Raw genomic sequence first — 22,559 nt, 5'->3', positions numbered from 1 at the left:
TACAAACAAATGGCAATTTTCAATTAATTGGTCATGTCCATTTGCTGCCAAGCAGGGCTTCTAAATCCAGTTCATTAAATTCTAGCCAAAAGTAAGTTTGACATTTTAAGATTCATGGTTTTTCCTCAGGGAAGTGTACCATTTCTATTAGGCTTTCAAAAGCTCTCACAGCAGCGAGAGGTCCTCTATCACTGCTTCTGAGAAACCGAAGAGACCACAAAGTCCCCACTAACCACTAGGTGTGGCTCTTCCACCAACAACGCTTCTCACAGTTTCTTACAACAGGGGATTAACTACTAACCCGAGAAATAGAGAGAAGAGTGAACACCCAGCCACTCACTACCCTGCTCGATCCCGTCTGCTCTGTTGTCGGGAAGCAAACATCTGTCTCTTGTAGGAGCCAGTCCTGTTTGGAAACCAAGAAATGCCCATCGTTTCTTCCTTGAATTTAAGACTTAAAAAAACCCCTCCAGTATTTTAGAGCGATCCTCTCCTTTGCAGACAACTCAACCTACATAACACATTCTTTCCACTTTTAGGAAAACTGGAAGACTTCCAGAAAACATTTCTAGAAACTACCAGGGCAGTGAAGCAGACCAGTTCAGCAGACTCAAGTCCTGGCTGGGCCACGTGGCTCTGAGTCATGCCCACCAGCGCCTTCTTCGACAGTCCGTGAAACAGGCAGTAACAACCCAATGCTGACGATTCCGTGGGGTAGCGACCAAGGCAGGAGGACATGGCCAGTAAAGAAAAAATACTAGCTGGGGTGCGGTGGAGGGATGGGGAGAAAAGGCATACAACTGTAATTGAGTAACAATAAAAATTAAAAAAAAATTACTGAGCAAAACCATGAGAAAAACACATGCACCTGCTAGAATCAGACACACACACCATACTGGGTTTCACTGCCCTGGTAGGACAAAAAAAAAATCCAAACAATAAAACTGTTGGCACATCAAAAGACCAAGTCCTGCCAGTCAAGTGAAAGAAAGAACCGTGACAGTGTGATAAACTGATAAACAGGGAACGCACACCCGAGGGGACAGAGGAACACGAGAAGTGCGGGAGCCGCCAGGAGTGTGGCCAGCCCCCCGGGTCACCCGTGAAGCCTCCGCAGCTGCAGTGCAGCAGCGAACACGGTGCCTCCCCCACTGGGCCCTGCTCTGGGCGAGGGGGCGGGAGACAGCCAAGTCACAGTGAGACAAGCGCCATCTTCCCAGCTGTCGATTCTACTTGGAGATTTAGGATGGGGGTAAGGAGATACTTAACCAGTAAAATAATTTATCTTTCAATTAAAACAAATAGACATGGGAATGAAAAGATTTGCGTAAAGATAAAAAGGGAAATTTCAAAACACAAAATCACTCCCTGATCACTTCAAGTGATGCCTCAAAGTCCCTGGAGGCAGGTTTCCAACGTCCTCCCCCACTAGGAGCTGGTGAGTTTGGGAAGCAATGCTGTCGAAGGAACACACTGTCCGGCACTTCTAATGTTACCACCACCGAGCAGTAAAATCTGAGGCTCACTTTCTTGTCGGGTCAATTACAATGTCCAGGCCAGAATCTTCAGGTATGTTTCACTTGTCTGGAATCAGTCTCTTCTGGAAACACGCACATCAGAGAGAGCACGCGGATGACCTCAGCTACAATAAAGGGGGTGATTCTGATTAGAGCCGTCAGAGGACTCACTTCTGATAAAATCACTGCTACTAATGTTCCCCTGGGGCTCCCATTCCCTGGAGTCCTACGATGCGGTGATCCTTTCCTACATATTCTAAAAGACATTTCTGCGTGGCTCCAAGGAAACCTCCTCTTGGCCCACTTTCTGTGGTTTTTGCACGCTAGCAAATATCACTTGTAACTGCTCTCCATCCACACTACCTTTGACTTCCTGGCCTTAAGCTGCTGGGTATGAAGAGCACAGCAATCCCTTTGCAGACTTCTGAGAACTTCTAAGAACAATGCTATGACTAACTGGCAATTCTCATACAAGTACACAGATCTGTTTGCGCCTCCCTCCTTGACAATTTCTAGCTATGTGACTTGGACTTGACCCCTCAAAACCTCAATTTCCTGACCTATGAAAGGAAGTAACTGCTACTTGCACGTAAGGACTGTTGTTGAGGACTGAAAGAGACAGCATGTATGAAGCCACACACACACTGTGTCTATAAGGCCCTCAGTAAATACCAGTTCATTAGCTTCACTTCCTCCCAAGTATACACGTGGCTTAGGTAGAAAACTAACTACCCTAACTCTTATTAGCTACACTCTCCTAAAACAAGGTTCGGAGTATACTTTTAAATAAGCAGTAAATGTTAAATGGCTGGATCCGAGAAAATAAAATGCTTCCCAGGCATTCTGAGTTGCCACACACTACTGCAAGACATTCCCTTGGGAACAGGGACCCACGATTCAAACACTTACTCCTGGAGAGGAGCAGACCAATCTGTGGGCTGGGCAATGCCGTGTTCCCTTTGTGAGCGTCACCGAAGGACGGGGTTTTATCCACAACCGTTTTATTAGAAATTGTTAGGAAACAGCCTGAGGGTTTTTTTTCTGAGCATGTAAGGTTTCCCCACCTGGCCCCGCACCCCCTCCCTTTACTTTCACCTCCTTCCTCACACGGACGCTGCGACCCAAGCGCCAGCTCATCGGTTCTCAGCACAGGTCCTCCTCCTCCACTCTCCCGTGCTCCTCCCGTGTCCGTCTGCCTTATCCACATATAACCCAAGTTTACATGCGCATGGATGTGCACGCGTACATACAAAAGTTTTGGCCCAACTAAATTATTAAAATGGTAATAATTTTAATATTACCTGAGACAATTTTAATCCAACTTAATTTACTAAGTGATCATATTTCACTTTTAGATATAGACATAGGTATCTGATAATAGATATGCTAAAGATTTTGAGTTTAAAATTTTACCTGAAATCAAATTCAATCTAAAAAATGCCAAATCTAACAAAAGCTATATCAGTACAGAAAAACTGTTAGTGAAAAATAAAATATGTAAAAGTAGATGTTATTTGATATGATTCCAAGAATGAAAAACTATATGCCTCTCCAGAAATAGATTCCTATTAACATTCAACTTCACATGTACAGACAAAACACACAATCACAGTTATCTGCTTTCTTCACCACCAGGGTCTACAAATCTTGTTCTCAGGAACCAAAGTACATTGAAAATGCGGGAAAGGGCCCTCCCAACAGCAAGCCGCTAAGGGCAACAGAATCCACATACTTTCTTTCTGAGGCTTCCTCCACCCATCATTAAAGGCTAAAAATAAATGTGGCGAACACAAGTGACAAGCCAAACAGCAGAGTGAGCACTCAAGAACCAACTTGTCGTCCAGATCTCGGTCTCTGAATACCAATCTCCATTCAAAGAACAAGAGCTCCTTGGAAAAGTGACCCCCGAGAGTGGCCAAGCTGAGCCTGGAAAATCAGGCTGAGCCAGAAGGTAAGAGATGCTAAAACGATGATGAGGGTGTGTCAAGGGGACACAGGAGGCAGCTTGAAGGGACTCCCACTGGGCAAATATGGAAAATTTGAGCATCAAAATGAATAAACAGTAAATTGAGTGGAACTCATTTAATAAGAACCCAAGAGTTCACACTGATGATACAAACAAAGGAAAAGCTCTTCCTTAGTAAATGTCAACTAATAAATGTAGAAGGAAAAGAATTAGAAAATCGTCATCTGGCACCTATTGTGGTAAGAACTAACTCAGTCCAGAGTTGCCAAAGGATGCTAAAACTAGCAGGTGAGGAGAATACTTACATGGTCTCAAAGTATTTCCACAGACTGCCAATTCATTGCAAGGGGAAACGGTAACTTAGCAGTGAGTAAACCCGGAGGAGACCCCCTTCGCCAAGCGATCCCAGTCCGCACCGTCCACAGCAGGACGAGCCGCCATCACAAGCACGCTGACCTGATCACCTCTGCAGGGTTCTGCCAGGGACAGGACTGAATCTAATCACGAGAAAATGACAGGCAGACCCAGTCTGAGGACACACTGCACAACTGGCCCGTATCCTTCAAAAACGTCTACGTCACGAAAGACAAAAGGACTGCAGAGCTCTTTCAGACGAAAGCAAACTGAAGACACATGACAGTTCGATGCAGTGCACGACCCTGGGCTGCAGCCTGAATCAGTTCTCCACTGATCTTCCTTCCCTGGAGCGCCTCCTGCACCTCCCTTCTGGGACACCACTCTGCTGGTCTTCCTCCTACCTCCAGGGTTGTGGCTCCTTCTGTCTCTTTTGCCAAATGATTCTCAACCTCTAAACGGCTGCATTGTCCAAGGTTCGGACCTCAGATCTTCTCTCTCCCATCTACACTCATTTACACAGTCTCACCATAGCTTTAAATACCATCTGTGTGCCGGCCACTCCTCAACAACCTTGCCTCAGAGACCCAACTCAGCATCTCCATCGGCACACCAGAAGCCTCAAGTTCACATGGCTGAAACACAACCCTTGATTTCTAGCCTCTAACCCTCCTCTGCTCCTCTCTGGTCTCCATGACCTCAGACAGAAAGCCTTGATGTTATCCTTGACTTCTCCCCTCTTACTCCCCCTGCAAGACACATCCTAAGTCACATCATTTCTCACCATTTCTACTGCCACCACCCTACCTAAGTCATTATTATTTCTCTTTTAGACTATCCATTAGCCTCTGAAGTGGTCCTCTACTTCCACCTCATCTTCTGTTCTTCATACACAGCAGCCAGACTGGGCTTTAAAAATGTAAATGCGACGATGCCACTACCTCAATCAAAACCTTGCACGAGTGTCCCATCTCACTTACTCCAACCTGGACTTCTTCCCACTGCCTCCCCCATATCTACCCCTTTCTCCTCGGTGCACACTCGGCTCCAGTCACACCGGCCTTCCTGCTGTTCCCGGGACACACCAGGTAAATCTCACCATGTCTTGCACTTGCTTGAGAACTCTCCATATGGGCTGCTCCGCTGTTTCACTTGGATTTCTGCTCAACCCACTTCCCCAGGGTGGCCTATCCTTTCTTTCTTTCCCAGCCCACTGTAACTCTTCACCATGGCTATTTTTCTACATGGCATTTTGCTGACCATGGGTCTCCTCCACTATAGTGTATCTCCCACGTAACATATGGCCTTGTTTACTGTGATATCAGAAAGCACACGAAACAGCAACAGTACATCTTGGAAACTTAATATTTGTTGAATAAAAGAAAGGAAGGGAGAGAGAGAGAGGGAGGGAGAGACGGAGGAGGGAGCAGACAAGTAGTTCCATATTAGAGCAGAAGCCAGGGGCTCTAGAATAATGTCTCTGGAAAAAATGGATTTACCTTTTTTAAAAAATAGTGATATGATTAAATGATCTGAATAGAAAATAAAGCATATTATTACATTTTTTAAAAGTTATTTTAACACCTGCCACCTTTACTTTCCACCTCCCAGTTTTTTATTGTTTGTGGCAATACTTACCTCAAGTGGCACAGTCTTAATGATATAGGATTATATCTACTTCTTTACGAGTCCAAACATACTATCAATACTTATCCATTCATAACACCGTAAATGCCGGTTTTATATTTTCAGCAGACCCAGAATTACCAACTCAACGACCAACAAGGGCTACGTGGGAAATCTAAGTGGATGATGTGGGCCGCGTGAGGACCGCAGCGAACTGAAGAATGTGGGCCCCACCTCCGGAGAAAGCTGCTGCCCTCCACTAGTGAGCGGCGCCCATGGGGCTACCTGCCAGGTGTGATCAAGTCATCCGACGTGTTTAAGAGAAGCTAAAATCCGGATTTATGTGACATCACCCAATTATTAAATTGAACATTACCAACAATTTAAAAAAACATCCCGTCTGAACCCAACAGAGCCTCAGTTTACAACCTCTGATACAGGCAAAGCTTGCTGATCTATAGTTAGCAAACATAAATGTAAATGCTATAAACCGCGACAACATGTAAGTGAGAGGTCAACAAGTAACATATATTCCATCCTGGCTGGTGTGGCTCAGTGGATTAAGCACCAACCTGCGAACCAAAGGGTCACTGGTTCAGTTCCCAGTAAGGGCACGTGCCTGGGATGAGGGTGTGCGAGAGGCAGCCAACTGATGTTTCTCTTGCACATTGATGTTTCTCTCCTTCTCTTTCTCTCTCTCTAAAAGTAGATAAACTCTTTTAAAAAATTACATTAAACTTATGTTTAATACATTGAGGATAGCTATCTAATTTTATAACTTCTAACATATTTTTCATGAAACATATTCAAAAGCTTTAAAATTCATAGAAAGGCACCTGATGTTTGAGGTTCTGTTGAGGAGAAAGGAGAAAAACAGGAGCCTAGAAATGACAGGTTCATGGGCACATGTACCAAAGAACACACAAAACCCGGGTCTGGATTTCCCACACTCCACGTTGGCAAGCCACGACTGAAGCCACAGGCTCAGAATGAGACAGACTGGTGTCTGGGCCATCATCTAGTAAGTCACGCATCAAAGAAGGGCGCTGGTCCTGCAAGACCTGCCCAGGCCGTAGCCAGGTCTGCCGCAGCTTTGTCACCACAAACACTCCTTCGATAAATGCCTTTCCGTGGTTAAGCTCGCGCACACGTACACACACCCTTCTCCTAAATCTAGAAACGCGTGGACTTCTTCGGCAGACTGTTCAATCAGAAGATTCCCTAATAAGCAGCACTCTGATCAGGAAGTCATTACTTCTCTCAGCACTTTACAGAAGAGAGCACACAAAGACACAATAAACGGCTGGGGAGTGAGAAGTGAGGTGGTGAGTAAACACGAGAGCTTACAAAAATACCAAAATCTAACAGAAATCAATGATAATAAGGTACCATAAACTGGGTATGATAGTGCCCCTCTGCCTCTGAGGTTTGTTAAAAAAACACCGCCACTACACACACACACAAAACAAAGAAAATTTCCCAAATTCGCGTCCCCATTCCATGGAATGTGGTAACGGTAATGTAACAGGCTGGACCACAGTCCACAGAGCACAGGTGACATACCCCATTAATATTCAAGGAAACTCAGACGTAGTGTACCTAGCACCGGGCTTCTAAGTTGGACCCAAACTCACCATGTTCATTCAGACAGGCTTCTGCCTACCCCTCACCTTAGTCACTAATTCCCTCGCTCTGGCCGCAAAGGTCTGCGCTCCAGCGGGGGCTGTGAACTACGGCAACCTTGTGGCGAACGGGGCCACTAGGAAGAGTGCAACACCGAGTCCCTGGTTCTAGCCACAGACGGAGATCCAACAGTATTTCATAAACTACTTGCAAAAAAGCCAAAAGCAAGTATATTTTAAAACTGCCAGGGAAACTTAACATTAAGCCTGTTTGTTGTTGGTGGGAATGTCAAATGGTACAGCCTCGATGGAAAACAGTATGTCACTCCCTCTAAAAGATTAAAACACAGAACTACCATATGATCCAGGAGGTGAAACACAGGAAAAAAGGGGGAAAGTCATCAAGAATGTAGTTTGAGGCATGCCATTTCCATTTCCATATGCCTTCCTCCCACAGGAGAGGTGTGTGAAGATCTGCCGAATTCAAGATCTGCCAGCGTGCGCACAAATAAACTTTAGAATGAAACACTGATCATACGGGGTCAGAGGTCCAGAACGCGAAAGAAAAGATCTAAAACGAGACTATCACTCAAAGTGCACGCTGCAGGACGCCCCCTCCCGGCTGCATCACTAGGCCAGGCCTCCTCGGAAACTCTTTGCGAGGCCACTGAACACGCCTGAATGTCACTCACTGAAACTATTTGGGAGAAGCCAGGGAGGTCCCTTTAGTGGTTAGTTTTATACATTCCAGTGTAATAAGAATTCTGGTACAGAAAAGATACATTAAAATGTATAACATATTCTATATGTTTCATTCTGAATAATTACAAATTTGGAATTTGCAAGAATAGCACACAGCAGATTCATCAACTGTTAACATTTTGCCCGATTTGCTTTATCACTCCTTTTCTGTTTTTCTTTTCCCTAAACCTTTTGAAAATAAGTCACAGAACACATCATTCAGGATATATTCCTAAGAGCAGACATTCACTTACATAATCACAGTATAATTATCAAAATGAGAAAATTTAACAGTATTTTGAAATACAACAATCTAACCTACAGATCTCAAATGTTGTCAATTGTCCCAATAAAGTCCTTTTTAGCAACTTGTGATTTGTTAATCTGGAGTCTCGTCTAAGTGCCACGTCCTCCTCCAACCATGTTGTCTGACAAGGTCCGGACATGGAAAGAAGGAATTCAAGGACTAGATCACACAATGCGTTTTGTTCTCCAGGCTCTTTCAGTCTTCCTTAGCCGGCAACAGTTAGTCTCTCGGCTTCTACCTTTTATGGTACTGACATTCTGAAAGAGTACAAGCCGGCTGTTTCACAGAACGCCCCTCCATTGGGGTTCGACTGGTACTTCTGCATGCAGTTCACTGCTACGGTTTTTTGGCAGATACGTAACAGAAGTGATCCTGTATCCCTAGGGGATCACACCAGGAAATAGTTTATCAGTATGTCCTATGATGGCAGTACTTATTAACCTTGAGTACTTGGTCAAAGGGGAGTTTCTCCACTGTAATTTCTTACTTTTTATCATTTCTTGCTCTGTTATTAATAAGTAATTTGTGGAGAGATACTTTTATATATACTAGGTCTGTCCAGAAAAAGTCCAGCCATTGTTGATATAATGAGAACGGTTTGCATGACATCAGTGTCACCTGGCAGCCAAGGAGAGTGGACTGGGACGTGCATGAATGAACAATGACCACTTCACTGTACTAGTCAGTGGGGGCAGTAGATGCTGCTGAGTGAACATGTCACTGTGTGGCTGTCACATTCAAAATGACTGAGAGAGCAGAGTAATGAATCTGCATCAAACTTTGCATTAAGCTTGAACATTCCTCCGCGTAAGCTATCTGGATGATTCAGAAGGCCACAGCTATGGGTACCTGGTGATTGGCAGCTTCATCCCGACAATGTGCCTGCTCACGCATCACGTCTCATGCAGTTTTTTGGCAAAACATTAGTCACCCAAGTGACTAAGCCCTCCTACAGCCCAGATTTGGTGCCCTGTGACTTCTGGCTTTTCCCAAAACTAAAATCATCTTTGAAAGGGAAGATATTTCAGACCATCATTGAGATTCAGGAAAATAGGACGGGGCAGCTGGTGGTGATTGGGAGAACCAAGGTGCCTACTTTGAAGGGACAGAGACCACTCTCACTGTACTGTGTACAATGTTTCCTGAATCTTCTCCAATAAATGTCGGTTTTTCATAGTACATGGATGAATACTTTCTGGACAGGCTATATATATCCTATTTATAATGTCCTATTCCTTATAAAATTTTCACTTATTACGTTTAGCATCCATAATGATTCTTGCCTGGAACACATTACTATAATGGTTGCAAAATTATTTTTCTAGCTCTGGCTAGTGTGGTTCCTGCCCTGGCTGGTGTGGCTCAGTAGATTGAGCACCGGCCTGTGAACCAAAGGGTTGCTGGTTCAATTCCTGGTCAGGGCACATGTCTGGGATGCAGGTCAGGTCCTCAGTGCAGGGCACGCAAGAGGCAACCACACACTGACGTTTCTCTCCTTCTCTTTCTCCTTCCCTTCCCCTCTCTAAAGGTAAACAAATAAAATCTTTAAAATATATATTTTTTTTTTCTAACTCATCCTTACAATTTAATGTTCTATGGTAAACTTTCCCTTTTACCCATGTATTTACTTATTTATTAAAAGCATGGATTCTTATTTAATTCAATAGGAATATAAGCCATTTTATTTTGCTATTATACAGTTTCTGACACAGTAAATTGGAAGTCCCTCGAGCTGATTTCTATGTCTTTTCTGACACGTCCTCACCATTTGAGTACTTCATTGATTTCTGGCATAAGATGTTCCATTCTGTACTTTTCTGGTACCAGCCCTAGAACCAGCCATTCTCCAAGTGGTGGGTTCTTGCAGCAGGAGATTTTTTTTTCAAAACCAAGAGCTGGTCTCAAGGTATATTCATTGCTAGGGCACTAGGTTGTAGGCCAGGTCCCCAGTAGGGGGCGTATAAGAGGCAACCACACACTAATAATGTATCACCACTTCTAGGCCCTTTGGGCAGATATATAATATATAATGTTTTTACAAGTTATTTTTAAAAGTTTCTCCAACTTAAGAAAAACAATATATTTTCCACTACAGCATTTGGCCAACACATATTTAGAAAAACACACACACACAAACTGTTTAGTGAAATGTTCTTAAATACTGGCTAATTTTTCCTTTTAAACTTTGTATAAATTTTTCTACTACACAGTAAGATAGTCATATAAATCTTTCAATTTTATGAAAACAAAGCACATTTAAAACTGTAGCTTGATCACATAAGGTTGAGAAGTCAAAGGTAAGACTTGGCTGGTGTGGCTCAGTGGATTGAGCATAGGCCTGTTAAGCAAAAAGTCACCGGTTCAATTCCCAGTCAGGGCACTAGGTTGTAGGCCAGGTCCCTAGTAGGGGGCGTATAAGAGGCAACCACACACTAATGTTTCTTTCCCTCTCTTTCTCCTTTCCTTCCCCTCTCTCTAAAAATAAATAATAAAATAAATATAATCTTTAGAAAAAGTCAAAGGTAAGAGAACCTATTTTCTAAAGGTAAGAGTAAAAACTGAACAAAGCTCAAGAATTATTAATATCTGAAAAATAAGAGATTACCGGGAGCTAAAATTACATGGACAAGTTGACTAAAGGAGAGAGATTAATCTGCTTAAACCACAGTAACCCTCTGCCAACCCTTTACTCCCATAAGAACGACCGGAAAACTCTGAGGTGTGAGCACCTGTGTGAACCCCCGTGTACTTACACTCACTGCACACCTGACCCAGACAGGCTAATAAGCAGCAGGTCGATGGGATAGAATATATCCTGAAACTGTTTTTTTTTTCCCTAAATCTGTTTCTCAGGTCATTCACTTTTATTGAAAACTTGTTTAAGTAATCATTTAACCTAACCAGAGCTGAGCTAGGTGTTCCCTCCAAATATACCTCCTCTTTGACTTAACCCTTCAACCCCTCTCGTTTTACTTACTCCAGCACTTCAACCTCCTCACCCCACTTCATTCCCTACCCGCTGTTGATCTCAGTACATCGGTTCCGCCACCGTCTTGGCAGAACCCTCAGTCTCAGACATCAACAGTAGATGTCCAAAGCTCTCGCACTGTTAATTATATTCTCTTGTATCTCTTGTATCCTTGATCTCTTTCCTTCAGTCTGTGAAGTTCTCAAATATCTTGCATGTGAAAAAAAAAACCTCACTGCCCTGACCAGTGTGGCTCAGTTGGTTGGGCATAGTCCTGCAAAAGCAAAAGACCGACGGTTCAATTCCCAGCCAGGGCACATGCCTGGGTTGCAGGGGCCCCTTGCTGGGTGGGGCATGTGCGAGAGGCAACCAATCCATGTCTCTCTCACACACTGATGTCTCTCCCTCCCTTTGCCCCTCTCAAACAACCAAACAAACAAATAAATCAATCTTTAAAACCTCAACCTTTTAAAACACCCAATAGTCTAAAAGAAAAGCTTTTCCTCCCATTTATCCAACCCTCGCACTCACTGCCGTCTGGATGTCACCTGAACTTGTCCCCTCCACCACCCCAAACGTTCATTCAGGGTCACTCTTTCCTGTGTTCCTCTATTCATTCTCACTCCCAACTGCCTGAGTTCAGCCTCCTGTCTGTTCTCGAAGGGACTTACTGCAGTAACGTCCCAACTGACCTCCTTGCTTCTAACCTCTCCTTCAAACGCCCCCTTCCTCACCTACCTCTCTGTACAGTGCCGCCAGAATACTCCTTATAAAACCCAAGACAAATCACGTCTCCCATGCCTAAAATAATCCTATGACTTCTCCGTGCTAAAAATTAAAAACCAAGTCTTCCCGGAATATAACACATTCTCTTATCTGGCCCCTGTCCTACCTACTGTTGTAGAGAACCTCGTCCTCTTTGGGCCACCCACCCTTTCTGTCCCACAAGCTCCAGTCCTGCTTTATCGACGACACCAAAACCCCAGAACCATGCTACTGACTGACCACCAGTGCCCTGCGCTCCCGCTGCTCCGTCTTCTGGCATCCCCACGCTCCTCCCGACTCGGTTTACACTTACTCATCTGTCTAGCTCAAGCTCAAAACTCTTTTCCTAAGCCTTCCACACCCACACAGACAGAGCTGGTCAGTCCTTTTGACACCATGTATCTATTTACCTCTATTTCAGCATATCACACTTTAATACAATTAATTGATAACATGTCTGTCTCCCTGTCTAAACTGTTAGCTCCTTGAAGTCCACAGTTGCTTTTTAATCCATCCTTATATCCCCTATCATTCCAACAGATGTTCGATGAGTACCATTCAATCAATGAAATAAAAAGTAGAAGACAGGAGCAGATTATAATGTCTTACAAAGAGCATAGGCCTGAATGTCAAAACATGTCCCTACCTGGTAACTAACTATTTTCTTCCCATCGCTTCCGGTCTGAGGTAAGGTCAACGGTCCAGACACTATCCAAACATCTTCAAACCTCTCTGTCAGTTCTCGACAGTACATTTCAATTCTGAAAAACAAAGCAAGGAAAAAAAAAAGCATGATATTCTCAACAGACTTAAATGCAGAGAAGCAAACCATATTAAGTCCCCAGGACAGATGCCAATACTACTACTGATCTGGAGACATTAATATAAACAAGAGAATGTGGCACAAAACACTATAAGCTTTTCCCAGTTTGTTTACTGCACAAAAACTTTTAAAAAAATCACACACATTAATACAACCATCTACATTTTACTGTGTGTGCATTCCACGTACATTTTGTAACTGAAATTTTGTTTTCTCCCTTATTTTTCTAAGCCATAATTCTCAAACTTTTTACAAAAATTAAGTATCATTCCAACAAGTTGGTATCTTTTTATTTAACCATTCCTACTGCAAGACAACTGGGTTTAGTCTAACATTTCTTATTTAATGCAACAATGTATTAACTCCTCAGGATAAATTCCAAGGGCCAGAATCACCTTACTAAATATTTTAATGACACCTGATTATACGTAATACTAATCGTTTTTCATGGGATTGTCCCAATTTACTCTGTAAACTCCAACATGGCATAACAGTTTCGCCATAATCTTTGCCACACTGGGCTTTAAAACTTAAAAACTCTTTGTGCTAAGTTGCTGGGTAAAAATGGCAAGTAGTTTTACTGTGTGCTTTCTTACACTGCAGTTGAAAAGAGTTTTATGAGAAAACAGTACATGCCTCCACTCCCGTTTCCTTACCCGGAAAGGAAAATCAATATTGTATCTCGTTGCATATATGCCCAATAACAAAGTAGTTTTCCTCCCAAAAATATATCCCTTAGGGAAGAAAAATGGTATATGCTTCCACAGGTATGCAGTCGGACAGAACATTAAAAGGAAACTACAAAACAAATATCCCAGATTTTCCACAAATAATTTGCAAGGGGAAAAAAGAGAAAGAGAAACCTACAGAGTAAAAGGAACTGAGGAGAAATATCACCCAAATCCATATGCAGACCTTGTTGAAATCCTGATGCAAACCAATCAACCACCACCAAAAAAATTAGGAAAATTTGAACACAGATTATAAAGTTGGTGATAAGGAATTAGTACTAAATGTTTGAGGGGCAATAATAGTACCATAAGTTGTATTTTAAAGGGATCCTCATCTCCTAAAAATATACACTGAAATATTAAAATAATATATCCATGACCTGCTTAAACTAATCTGCGAAGGCGGGGGAAGGGCAGCTGTGTAGACAAAACAAATGTGGGCCGTAACGAGTGATAATTACTGAAGTCCCTTTTAGTGCGCGGTGCTCTCTTAATTACTTTAAACCACAGAAGAGCTGTTTGGGGAAAACGCAGTAGCTCGAAACAACTTTGATCAGTGCTCGTCTTAAAATACTTAAAAGAGGTCCCCGCCAGAAGTGACTGAAAAACTGGTTAATGGTCACATGTACTTGTACCAAAAAAATTTTTTTTAAGCTCAGCAACTAGAGAAAAATAGTGTCCTCTGGACATATTCAAAACTATTTTATGCCTCAGTAATAACACCGTTAGTAGTTTCTTCCAGAATCTGACTTCTGACCAGTAGCAAACATGATCAAAACGGCTGTTTCGAAGTCTGTGCTTCCCTGGAAAACTACACTCCCGAAGCCCAGCAAAGGAAACCAGTCATGAGTACCTAATGGAAGCACTACCTGCAGTAGTAGTAGCTTCCGAAAAACAAGGACAGAAACAGTTCATCAGCAACTGGTACACTCTCCCCACTTCACCCGTCTCCCACACAATCACATTGTTCCAACTCTCGCCCCTCACCTGTTCCAATATCCAGCATTATTATCAAAATTCTGAGGCACAATATTAGAAAGGTAAAAGGTTTCAGCCATCGCTTTCTGTAAAAGACATAACAATAGTAACTTGTACAGAAATGCCTTCCCCTTGGAGGGATTTTATAAAGCTGATACAGAAAACCAGCTCCTTATTCATACATCAGCTCTACACAATTACAGTGACTACTTTTTTTCCAAAAAAGATTTTGTTATTTTCAGAGAGAAAGGAGGGAGACAGAGGGAGAGAAACATGGATTGGTTGTCTCTCACACGCCCCCAACTGGGGACCTGGCCCACAACCCAGGCATGTGCCCTGACTGGGGATTGAACCAGCGACCTTTTGCTTTGCCAGGCGATGCTCAACCCACTGAGCAACACTGCTCAGAGCAGTGATTACTTGTTTAGATAAATGAAAGTCATAGCTATTCCAGGACAGAAAGCTCAATGATTATTCAAAATAAGGACTATATCAAAATTACTAGATTGATGTGCTAGCTTTCTTCATAATTTATAAAATTCAAACCTACAGCGTAGACTCTAAGAAAGTAAAAGTTTCCAACATGAAGCTAAAGGGTTTTAAGCTAAATTCTGATTTTAAGCCTCTGGCAAAGAGTTTTTCAAAGATCAACTTTCAGGAATTTTATTTAAATAGTACAGTACCAATATAATTAGTTCAAAAGTGGCAAAAAAAAAAAAAAAAAAACCCATTCTTGTTCTGGCCACTACATGTTCATTCATGTCACACTTCTGACCCATAAACACAAAGCTCTGTAAGTGCGTTCCCCTCACGGAGCTACAGGAACTGCCAAAGCCACCGTGACCGTCTTCGCGAGCAGTGCCTCTCACCCTGGGCTGCACAGCGGACTGGCCCAGGGGGCGTTAAAAACACTGATGCCTGGGTCCCGCCCCCTGGAGTTTCCGACTTAACTGCTCTGGGTTATGGGTCTGGGCATCAGGGAGTTTTAAAATTTCCCCAGGTGATTGTAACGAGTATCCAGCTGAGAACCAGTATCTTAATGACAATAATCACCAATAATTCATGCAGTAAATGTCAACGTCATAAAAGACATGTCTCCCTTTTCGGCAGAAAGAATCCTCAGTTAAAAAAGACTAGAGAGACAGGACAATTAAGTGTGTCGTGTGTTTCATAACCGGACACTAGATCCAAAAAGGCTGTGAAGATAATCGGGACAATTTGGCAAACCCGAATGTGAACTGTATGTTAGATGTTATTGTACAAATACACAAACACATTTGGACACATTTCTTGGTATAATGATACTTCTGTCATATCTACAAATATCCTCATTCTTAAATGACACAATCTCCTAAGCAATCTACTTTGGAATGAAATGTTATGATGTCTGCAATGGTTAAAATTATACATATATGTATGTGTGTACATATGTATATATATATATATAAAATATATGAACACACACGTGTAAAGTAAATGTATCAAAATGTGTTTGCTGTACTCTTCAACTTTGCTACCTGTCTTCAAAATAAGAGTGAGTGAGTAGCTCTAGCTCCTATTGGCTTTCCAGTTCCCTCTTAAATAGCATTAGCTTTCCTCATTCAACCTGTTTTAAAATGTCTCAGCATCTGAGAAAAAAAATTAAAGTCAGGAGGAAAAATACAAAAACGCAGTACAGAGAGTCTCAGGTTTGAAGGCTGGCTCCTGTGTTTCTAACCGCCAGGTCCCACGGTCTAGCAGCAGCCCCGCCTCCAAAATATGCCTACGGCTGAGAACTTGTTGTTTCCGGCTGGAGCCATGTGTCCTCGCGACCACCCGCTTCCAATATAGTCCTTGTTGAAGGCACTGAAGGCCGGAGGGATGTTGGGATCAGGCTTGAATTTACAATCCTTTCTGTGTGCAGCACCTGAAGAAAAACACACAGACTGGGTAAGTTTTCCGAGGACAAGTATCCCTCGCAATTCTCTGGGCGAGGCAAGCTGGCTGTCTGGCCAGTATCTCTCCGAGCAGCTAGCACTGAGTGACTGCACGCATGTCTCAAGTTCCTGGGATAGTTCAGATACTTCATCTGAATTTAGCAAGGCCCAGGCTAGGAAAGAATGCTTTTCATACAGTGTAGCTATCTCATATACTTTTGTTTCTGGCCTGAAGGGGGGGAAAAAATCCCCTGGATAATATTTACACAAAAACAATGACCAATGAAATAACTAAGCTGTTAAAAAGCTTAGCTACTACATAAACTCCTGCTTTTTAAGAAGACCCCCACGTACTGTATTGTGTACAACTGTATCGGACGAGTCTACATGTACTGGACTAATGGATATATATAGACACGAGACAGTTTGTCCTGGGCAGGCACAGCCTAGGGAAGGGGGGAGTGTCTCTGGTATCTTACTGCCGCCTCGGCCGTGACAAAACGAATACTCAAGTGATGAGCTCAATCCAGAAAAATCCTGAAGTAAAATATCTGACTACCACATAGGAGAGAAGAAATCTCAGTTTTACTCATATCCTGAAACCTCCAGAACAGTTTGCCAGAGTGGCCATCAGCAAATCCTAACACTCCACCTTCCACTGCCATTAGGACAGAGCCTGGCAAAAACGATGAGGACAAATGAAATATACCCAGGCTGCTACTCGAAAGAGTGTTACATGGAGATCAACAGGGTTACTGACTCCAATGTCATCTCACTCGGCCAAGAAAAAACGTTAAATTATTAGATCCCAAGGTCCAGAGTGAAGTTTCTAATATTGTACCTAGCTTTTTAGTCTTCCTAAAGAAAAAGTACCTGGTAACACAGAAGAATCATGGGTATACTTCTCCAAGTGTCGTTCCTATTGGAATCGCTTCTGTGCCTGGTTATGTCTGCCTGGTGCTCACTGCCCTGGGAAATCACTTGTGGGAATTTCTAAGGGCCTGGGATGAAGAGGCCTTCCTGGAGAAAGGACACACACTCCCCTCCGGTGTCTGCAGGCATCAGCAGTGCAGGGCCACATTAAACCAAGCTCAGGACTTCAGCTTCCCTCACCCATGCAGGCTGCGTGGCTTTAGGCTGCCAGTCTGCACGCTGGCCAGTTTGGGGAATCAGCTCCTCCAAAATGAGCTTATTTTCCTTTCCCACCTTTCTGTGCTCAGAGCCGAGACAACTTTCCACGTAATCCCCCACAGCAGGCAGGCAAGTTAGCCCTGGTTCACCCTTCCTCAAGGGTACAGACCTCTAAGGTTCCAGGTTAATGTTGGGAGTATCTCCTGTTCGGCAGTCACCCTGGGGTGAACCCTAGGTCTTGCCTTCTGTCCCCCCCACCCTTTAAGTCCACGGAACCAGAGGCAACGAGGCTTGGCTTTGCCAGGACTGCCCTTGCTTACCTCTCTGGATTCTGGCCCTCCCCCAAATATTAGCCTGGGAGTCCTCCACTCTCATGTCAGCTCTTCATTTCCGTGTTTATGATTTTTCTGTATGCGTTTTACACACCACTCATAACATCCTTGTTTCTAGCAGGAGAATTAGTCTGATTAGCCTGTCATTACTAAAAACAAGATGCTTTACAGTAAAATCAAGTAAATCACAGGTATATTTCTTCCTGTTTTCAAATACCAGTAATAGTAATTGGCTCTATTTTACCTCCTCAAAATTACACAGCTCACAGGGTTTATTATAAGAAACTCAATGCTTTTCTTACATACCTTTGAAAGAAATAACTTAATAGCAGGCTAAAATTAGTAAAAGCAAAAATGTCTCATATCCTGGGAAAATTTTTGCATTTAAAGGACACTCACTAGGCTTGATACTCAATCAAATGAGTTTCCCTGGATGTAAATTTGCAGTCCAGTCTCAACTGCTATGATAACGTTTACCCCACGTGAGTCTCACTCAAGCAGCAAGCACATGCCCCCCAGCTGCCGTCCTGCTGGTCAGTGCGCTCGCTGTTTCAACATCAGCATGTGCACGCACAGAAACACAGCGTGCACTGTAAAGCACAGGAGATATAGTCTGAGGGCCACGTGGCACATTAAAAGGCAAATAACAAAATGAGAATAAAACAACTACGACAAAAGGTACAGATCAATTCAAAAAATGAATATCCCAACTGAAAATAGTACAGGCTAATTCACAAAGAAAGAATAATTCCAAAACATTAACTCTCACTGGCAACCAGTAAACACAAGTCAGCTATTACACCGGTAAAGCCGAATAATGCCCACTGTGGGGAAGGGTTGGGACAAATAGCAATGGCGGGAGTGTAAACTGAAATAATCTACCCAGAAACCCTCTTGACATTAAATGTCAAGTTCCGGTTGTCTTAATTACAGGAATCTACCAAGACGCAAGGACACAGGAACAGACTTCACATACCTCCCTACCTCTCCAGTCTCATTTCACATCACGTCCTCCCTTGCTGCAGCCACCCTGGCCGCCTTTTAGTTCCCCAAAGGAACAAAACTCTTCACACTGGGGCCTTGAAAGATGCAACTGTGCTTTTCTTTCTGCCTGAAATGCTCTTCTTCTTAATGCACGGCCCCAACGCCTCTGCCTTGGTGACTGCCATGCGCCCTTCAGGCCACTCTGTCGGAGAAGCCTCGCTAATCAAAATCAGGTTCTCTCGTTACACTCTCTCATACTCTTTAGCGTTCCTTAATCACGCGAACCCGACTTCCAATCGCTTTTCCTTCAGAAGAGCTGTCACCAACTGTAATTATACACTCATGACTATGTGACAGGTCAACCCACTCCCACCCCAACTCCAAGCGCCACGGAGGCAGAGAACATCCACTCCGGTCACTGGTACAGCCCCAAGGCCTAGCACAGTGTCAGGCACACGGCGGGCTCGTACATGGTGTCTGTGGAGACAACGAATGCAGGTGCTCACTGCAGCCATATCATGCAGGAGCCTTCACCTCCTGTGCCGACACACAGACCTTTTCAGCCCGAGACAGCCGGGAAGGGCCGGGGGCTCCCTGGCTGCCAGGCAGAGTCCACTTACCTAGCGAGCCACACAAACAGCATCATTTTCTAAATGAGCTGTCACGTGAAAACGGTTGAGAGGATCAGTAAGGGCCCTTGCTGTAGACTTGGAAACATCTTTCACCAATGCCTTTACTTCTCACCACCTACCCATTATCTTGCTTTTGGATATGTGTTCAAGAACCCATCTAGGCTCCCGCTTCGACTGGTCGTAAGACAAGGCATGGTTAGTGTAAAACCTAGTCTCTGTTCCACTTAGAGGAAATCCAAATCGTCCCAAGACAGCCTTTTCTGCAGAACCTGAAAGTGAAAAAAGAGGGGGAGGGGACAAAAGTCATAACGTTAGTGACTTTTATTAGGAACAAAAAATTGTAAGTTAAGGAAGAGGGGGAAGACAAAGGACTGGCTCAAAAGTCTGATCGACAAAGAGGTCTCATTTTTGTAATGACTTACAACCCAAAGAAAGGAGACAACAGACAAAACACTGGTTGTGCCTACAATCCGTTGTATAGTTTTGCCAAGACAAACTGTAACTATCTCATTCACTTTTAAATAAGGACCTGATCTGACCGGTCTTTCACAGCAAAGTTTCAAATCTCCGCCCCACGAAGTACTTGTGTATACCAAAGCAACAAAGGAAAAACTCTCGTCCTTACTCGTCATCGATATGATTGAATGGGAAAGAGCCAGCCTACTCACTATGTTTTAAGATTTAGTGTGGGGTCTAAAGCACAACCCTTCTAAATTTTTAAGACCAACATTCATTGGCACTGCCTCGTGGTTCTGGCATCGCAGCAGTGAGGTGTGCTGCAGCAAGACAGTGGTAAAACTGGGCTTTTTCCTGGTGGGAGAAACCAAGTACGCACCCACCAGTATACCTAGCTCTCTTGCTAACCGCCAAGCATCAAAGGGCCAAGTTAAATGAGCACGTCCGGGAAAGTGCAAAAATGAGCATGAGCTCATTTTCTTTGTCAAATATAAGGCACCCCTGGGTCGTGAGGATGTAGATGCTTTGAAGAAGAACTAGCAGGCATTCTTCATGTGAATCATGATAAAATGTAATCAATTCACTAGTCTGCTAAAACTACGTGTGAATTCATTCATTCGTCCATACTTCCTGCACGTGGACTGTAGTCCAGGCACCGTACAGTGATTATGGTGGAGAACAAAACAGACTTGGCCGGAGCTCTTAGGAGTTAACAATCCGGCGGCGGACACACACATTAAATACTTTGGGGTAGATGAGTATGAACATCTCCGGAAGACGTAAGTAAATGAAAGAGGCAGCCTAGACGGGACGTGGGGAAAGTAGGCCGAGCAGGGAGACTGCAAAGGCTCAAAACCACGGGCGGGGCGGAGGGAGACAGCCAAGCGTGCAGGAGGAATACGATCGATTCAAGCCGGAGGCAGGAGCCGGAGCCGGAGCCGGACACCTGGGTAGGGGAAGAAGGGAAAGCGGGCCCACACTTACCTTCCGGCTCCCTCGCCGCCAACGCGGCCTCGGCGCCCTGACTTCGGAGGAACTGCAAGGCCGTGAGCCCGGCCCCCGCGGCGCCCACTACAGCTCCGGCCACGAAGCCACTTAAAAAGCGCCGGGAACCTTTCACGCCGGACGCAAAACCCTTCGCAGCCATCTTTCCCGAGGTACCCGCCTTTTGCTGCGGCGCAGGCGCACAACGGCTTTGACTCCTGAAAGCCAATCACAACCGCGGGACTAAGATACGCATGCGCCACATGAGGTTCTCAGGGGACTCGAGAGGCAAGGAATGCGAAAGCTCGCCCTCTCCGCTGAGGGTCTCGCGCGCCCCCTGGTGATAAACCTGGAGGCCCAAGCGCATCTCCCTCCATCCCTGGTCCACTTGACCAGGTGATGGAGTGGAGAGCATGGCGTCTTGAAGGCTCAGAAGTGCGCATACACAGCCCTGGGGAAGAAAAAATACCTTTAGTTTAGTCCTACTTAGTAGATGAGTAAACCACTTGCACGTGGTTACTTACACTAAGGTCCTCAGAGCCGAGATTCCAACTCAGGTGCAATTCCAAAATCTGTGCCCCATTGGTTGTCTTCATGGCACCTGGCTCTGAAGTCACATGGTATACAAAGCATAACTTCTAAAAATACTTTGTATCTCCTAAGTTCCTTGACAAGTTCCGTGCCCCCTCCTCAGGAGTAGTCCAGGATGGCTCAGGACCCTAAATCAGAGTGCAGGGGTGTGGGGAGCCCCCTCAACCACTTTCCACCTTGGGTGTGTTGCTTCACCATTCCAAGCTTCCGTTTCCCCTCTTTAAAATGGAAATAACAACCCTTAGACCACAGGGTGTTGTGATAATTAGAGATTAACCATGTTAAAGTGTTCAGGGAAGAACCTGGGGCATGTTTTTGTAAATATTAGCCATTTTTATTTAGTCATCTCTACTTTAACTTGATAGAATGTAAGATCCAGATTGCTGACAATGTTTTGTTTTATGCACTCCCACTCAAAAATAAGTGAGTCTCCATTTTTCAGCACAATCCTCAGCAACCATGAGGACTTAGTTCACTGAATAGGAGGCCATTTGTAACATCAACCTGAAGAAGTGTAGATCTTGTTTTGACAGTTTCGTGACTCTGTGCCCCGTCCTCAGGAATACCTCTCATGAAGTCATTTTGTATAATCCCCTGGGCCTCTGACCCTACTTGGTTAAACTAGGTCAACCAGAGTCTTTCCAGGGATTTTGGATCTGGAAATCTTTCCAGGTAGCAAGACTGTGATGTGTAAAACTCTGGCACTGTCTCCAGCCTTGTTTCTGGCTAAGTAGACAAAGGAGCTGAGGCTTCTGGCCACACTGAGCCAGAGGAAGAAAGGCTGAAACACAGTGAAGGCCTGTGATGCTGTGGCCCCAGTTTCTAAGGCTCCTGAAGCCCAGATGCTTCCTGACTTTCCCCAAGGCTCAGCTGGCCACGGGCCTCAGGATATTTCCAGGAAAGCCCTCCTTCCCTCCCAATCATCTGCAGCTGAGTCCTGATGTATACCACCAGGTTACACTGACGGATACCTGTGGGTGTCAAAGGTACTTTGGCAGCTTCCACCAGGATTTACTAAATACACACATTCACTGAAGGGGTATTTCTCCAAGGCCCTCCTAAGTGGTATACACTGTGCTAAATGCAATAGAAAGATAAGTGGCAGGTGACTCTTCCTCATCTAGATCCTGTACTT

The 22,559-nt window shown here is 44.2% G+C and overlaps 1 protein-coding gene across 1 annotated transcript in view; it reads right to left on the bottom strand.

The window, feature by feature from the left end:
* EXOG (exo/endonuclease G) overlaps window positions 1-21,009 on the bottom strand; it is a 28,344-nt gene extending 7,335 nt beyond the window's left edge. Inside the window, exons 1-5 of the mRNA XM_024566229.3 lie at window positions 20,834-21,009; window positions 19,513-19,662; window positions 16,165-16,304; window positions 14,408-14,484; window positions 12,513-12,627 (exon numbers count right to left, since the gene is read on the bottom strand). Of these exons, the coding sequence (XP_024421997.2) occupies window positions 12,513-12,627; window positions 14,408-14,484; window positions 16,165-16,304; window positions 19,513-19,662; window positions 20,834-20,996 (645 nt within the window). The 5' untranslated portion in view covers window positions 20,997-21,009. The remainder of the gene's footprint in view (window positions 1-12,512; window positions 12,628-14,407; window positions 14,485-16,164; window positions 16,305-19,512; window positions 19,663-20,833) is intronic.
* Between the last annotated feature and the right edge of the window lie 1,550 nt (window positions 21,010-22,559).

This window comes from Desmodus rotundus, chromosome 8, assembly GCF_022682495.2.
Source record: "Desmodus rotundus isolate HL8 chromosome 8, HLdesRot8A.1, whole genome shotgun sequence".
In the NCBI taxonomy this organism is placed as follows: Eukaryota; Metazoa; Chordata; class Mammalia; order Chiroptera; family Phyllostomidae; genus Desmodus; species Desmodus rotundus.
Note: the sequence above shows the minus strand (reverse complement) of the source record. Positions and strands in the feature narration are given on the sequence as shown.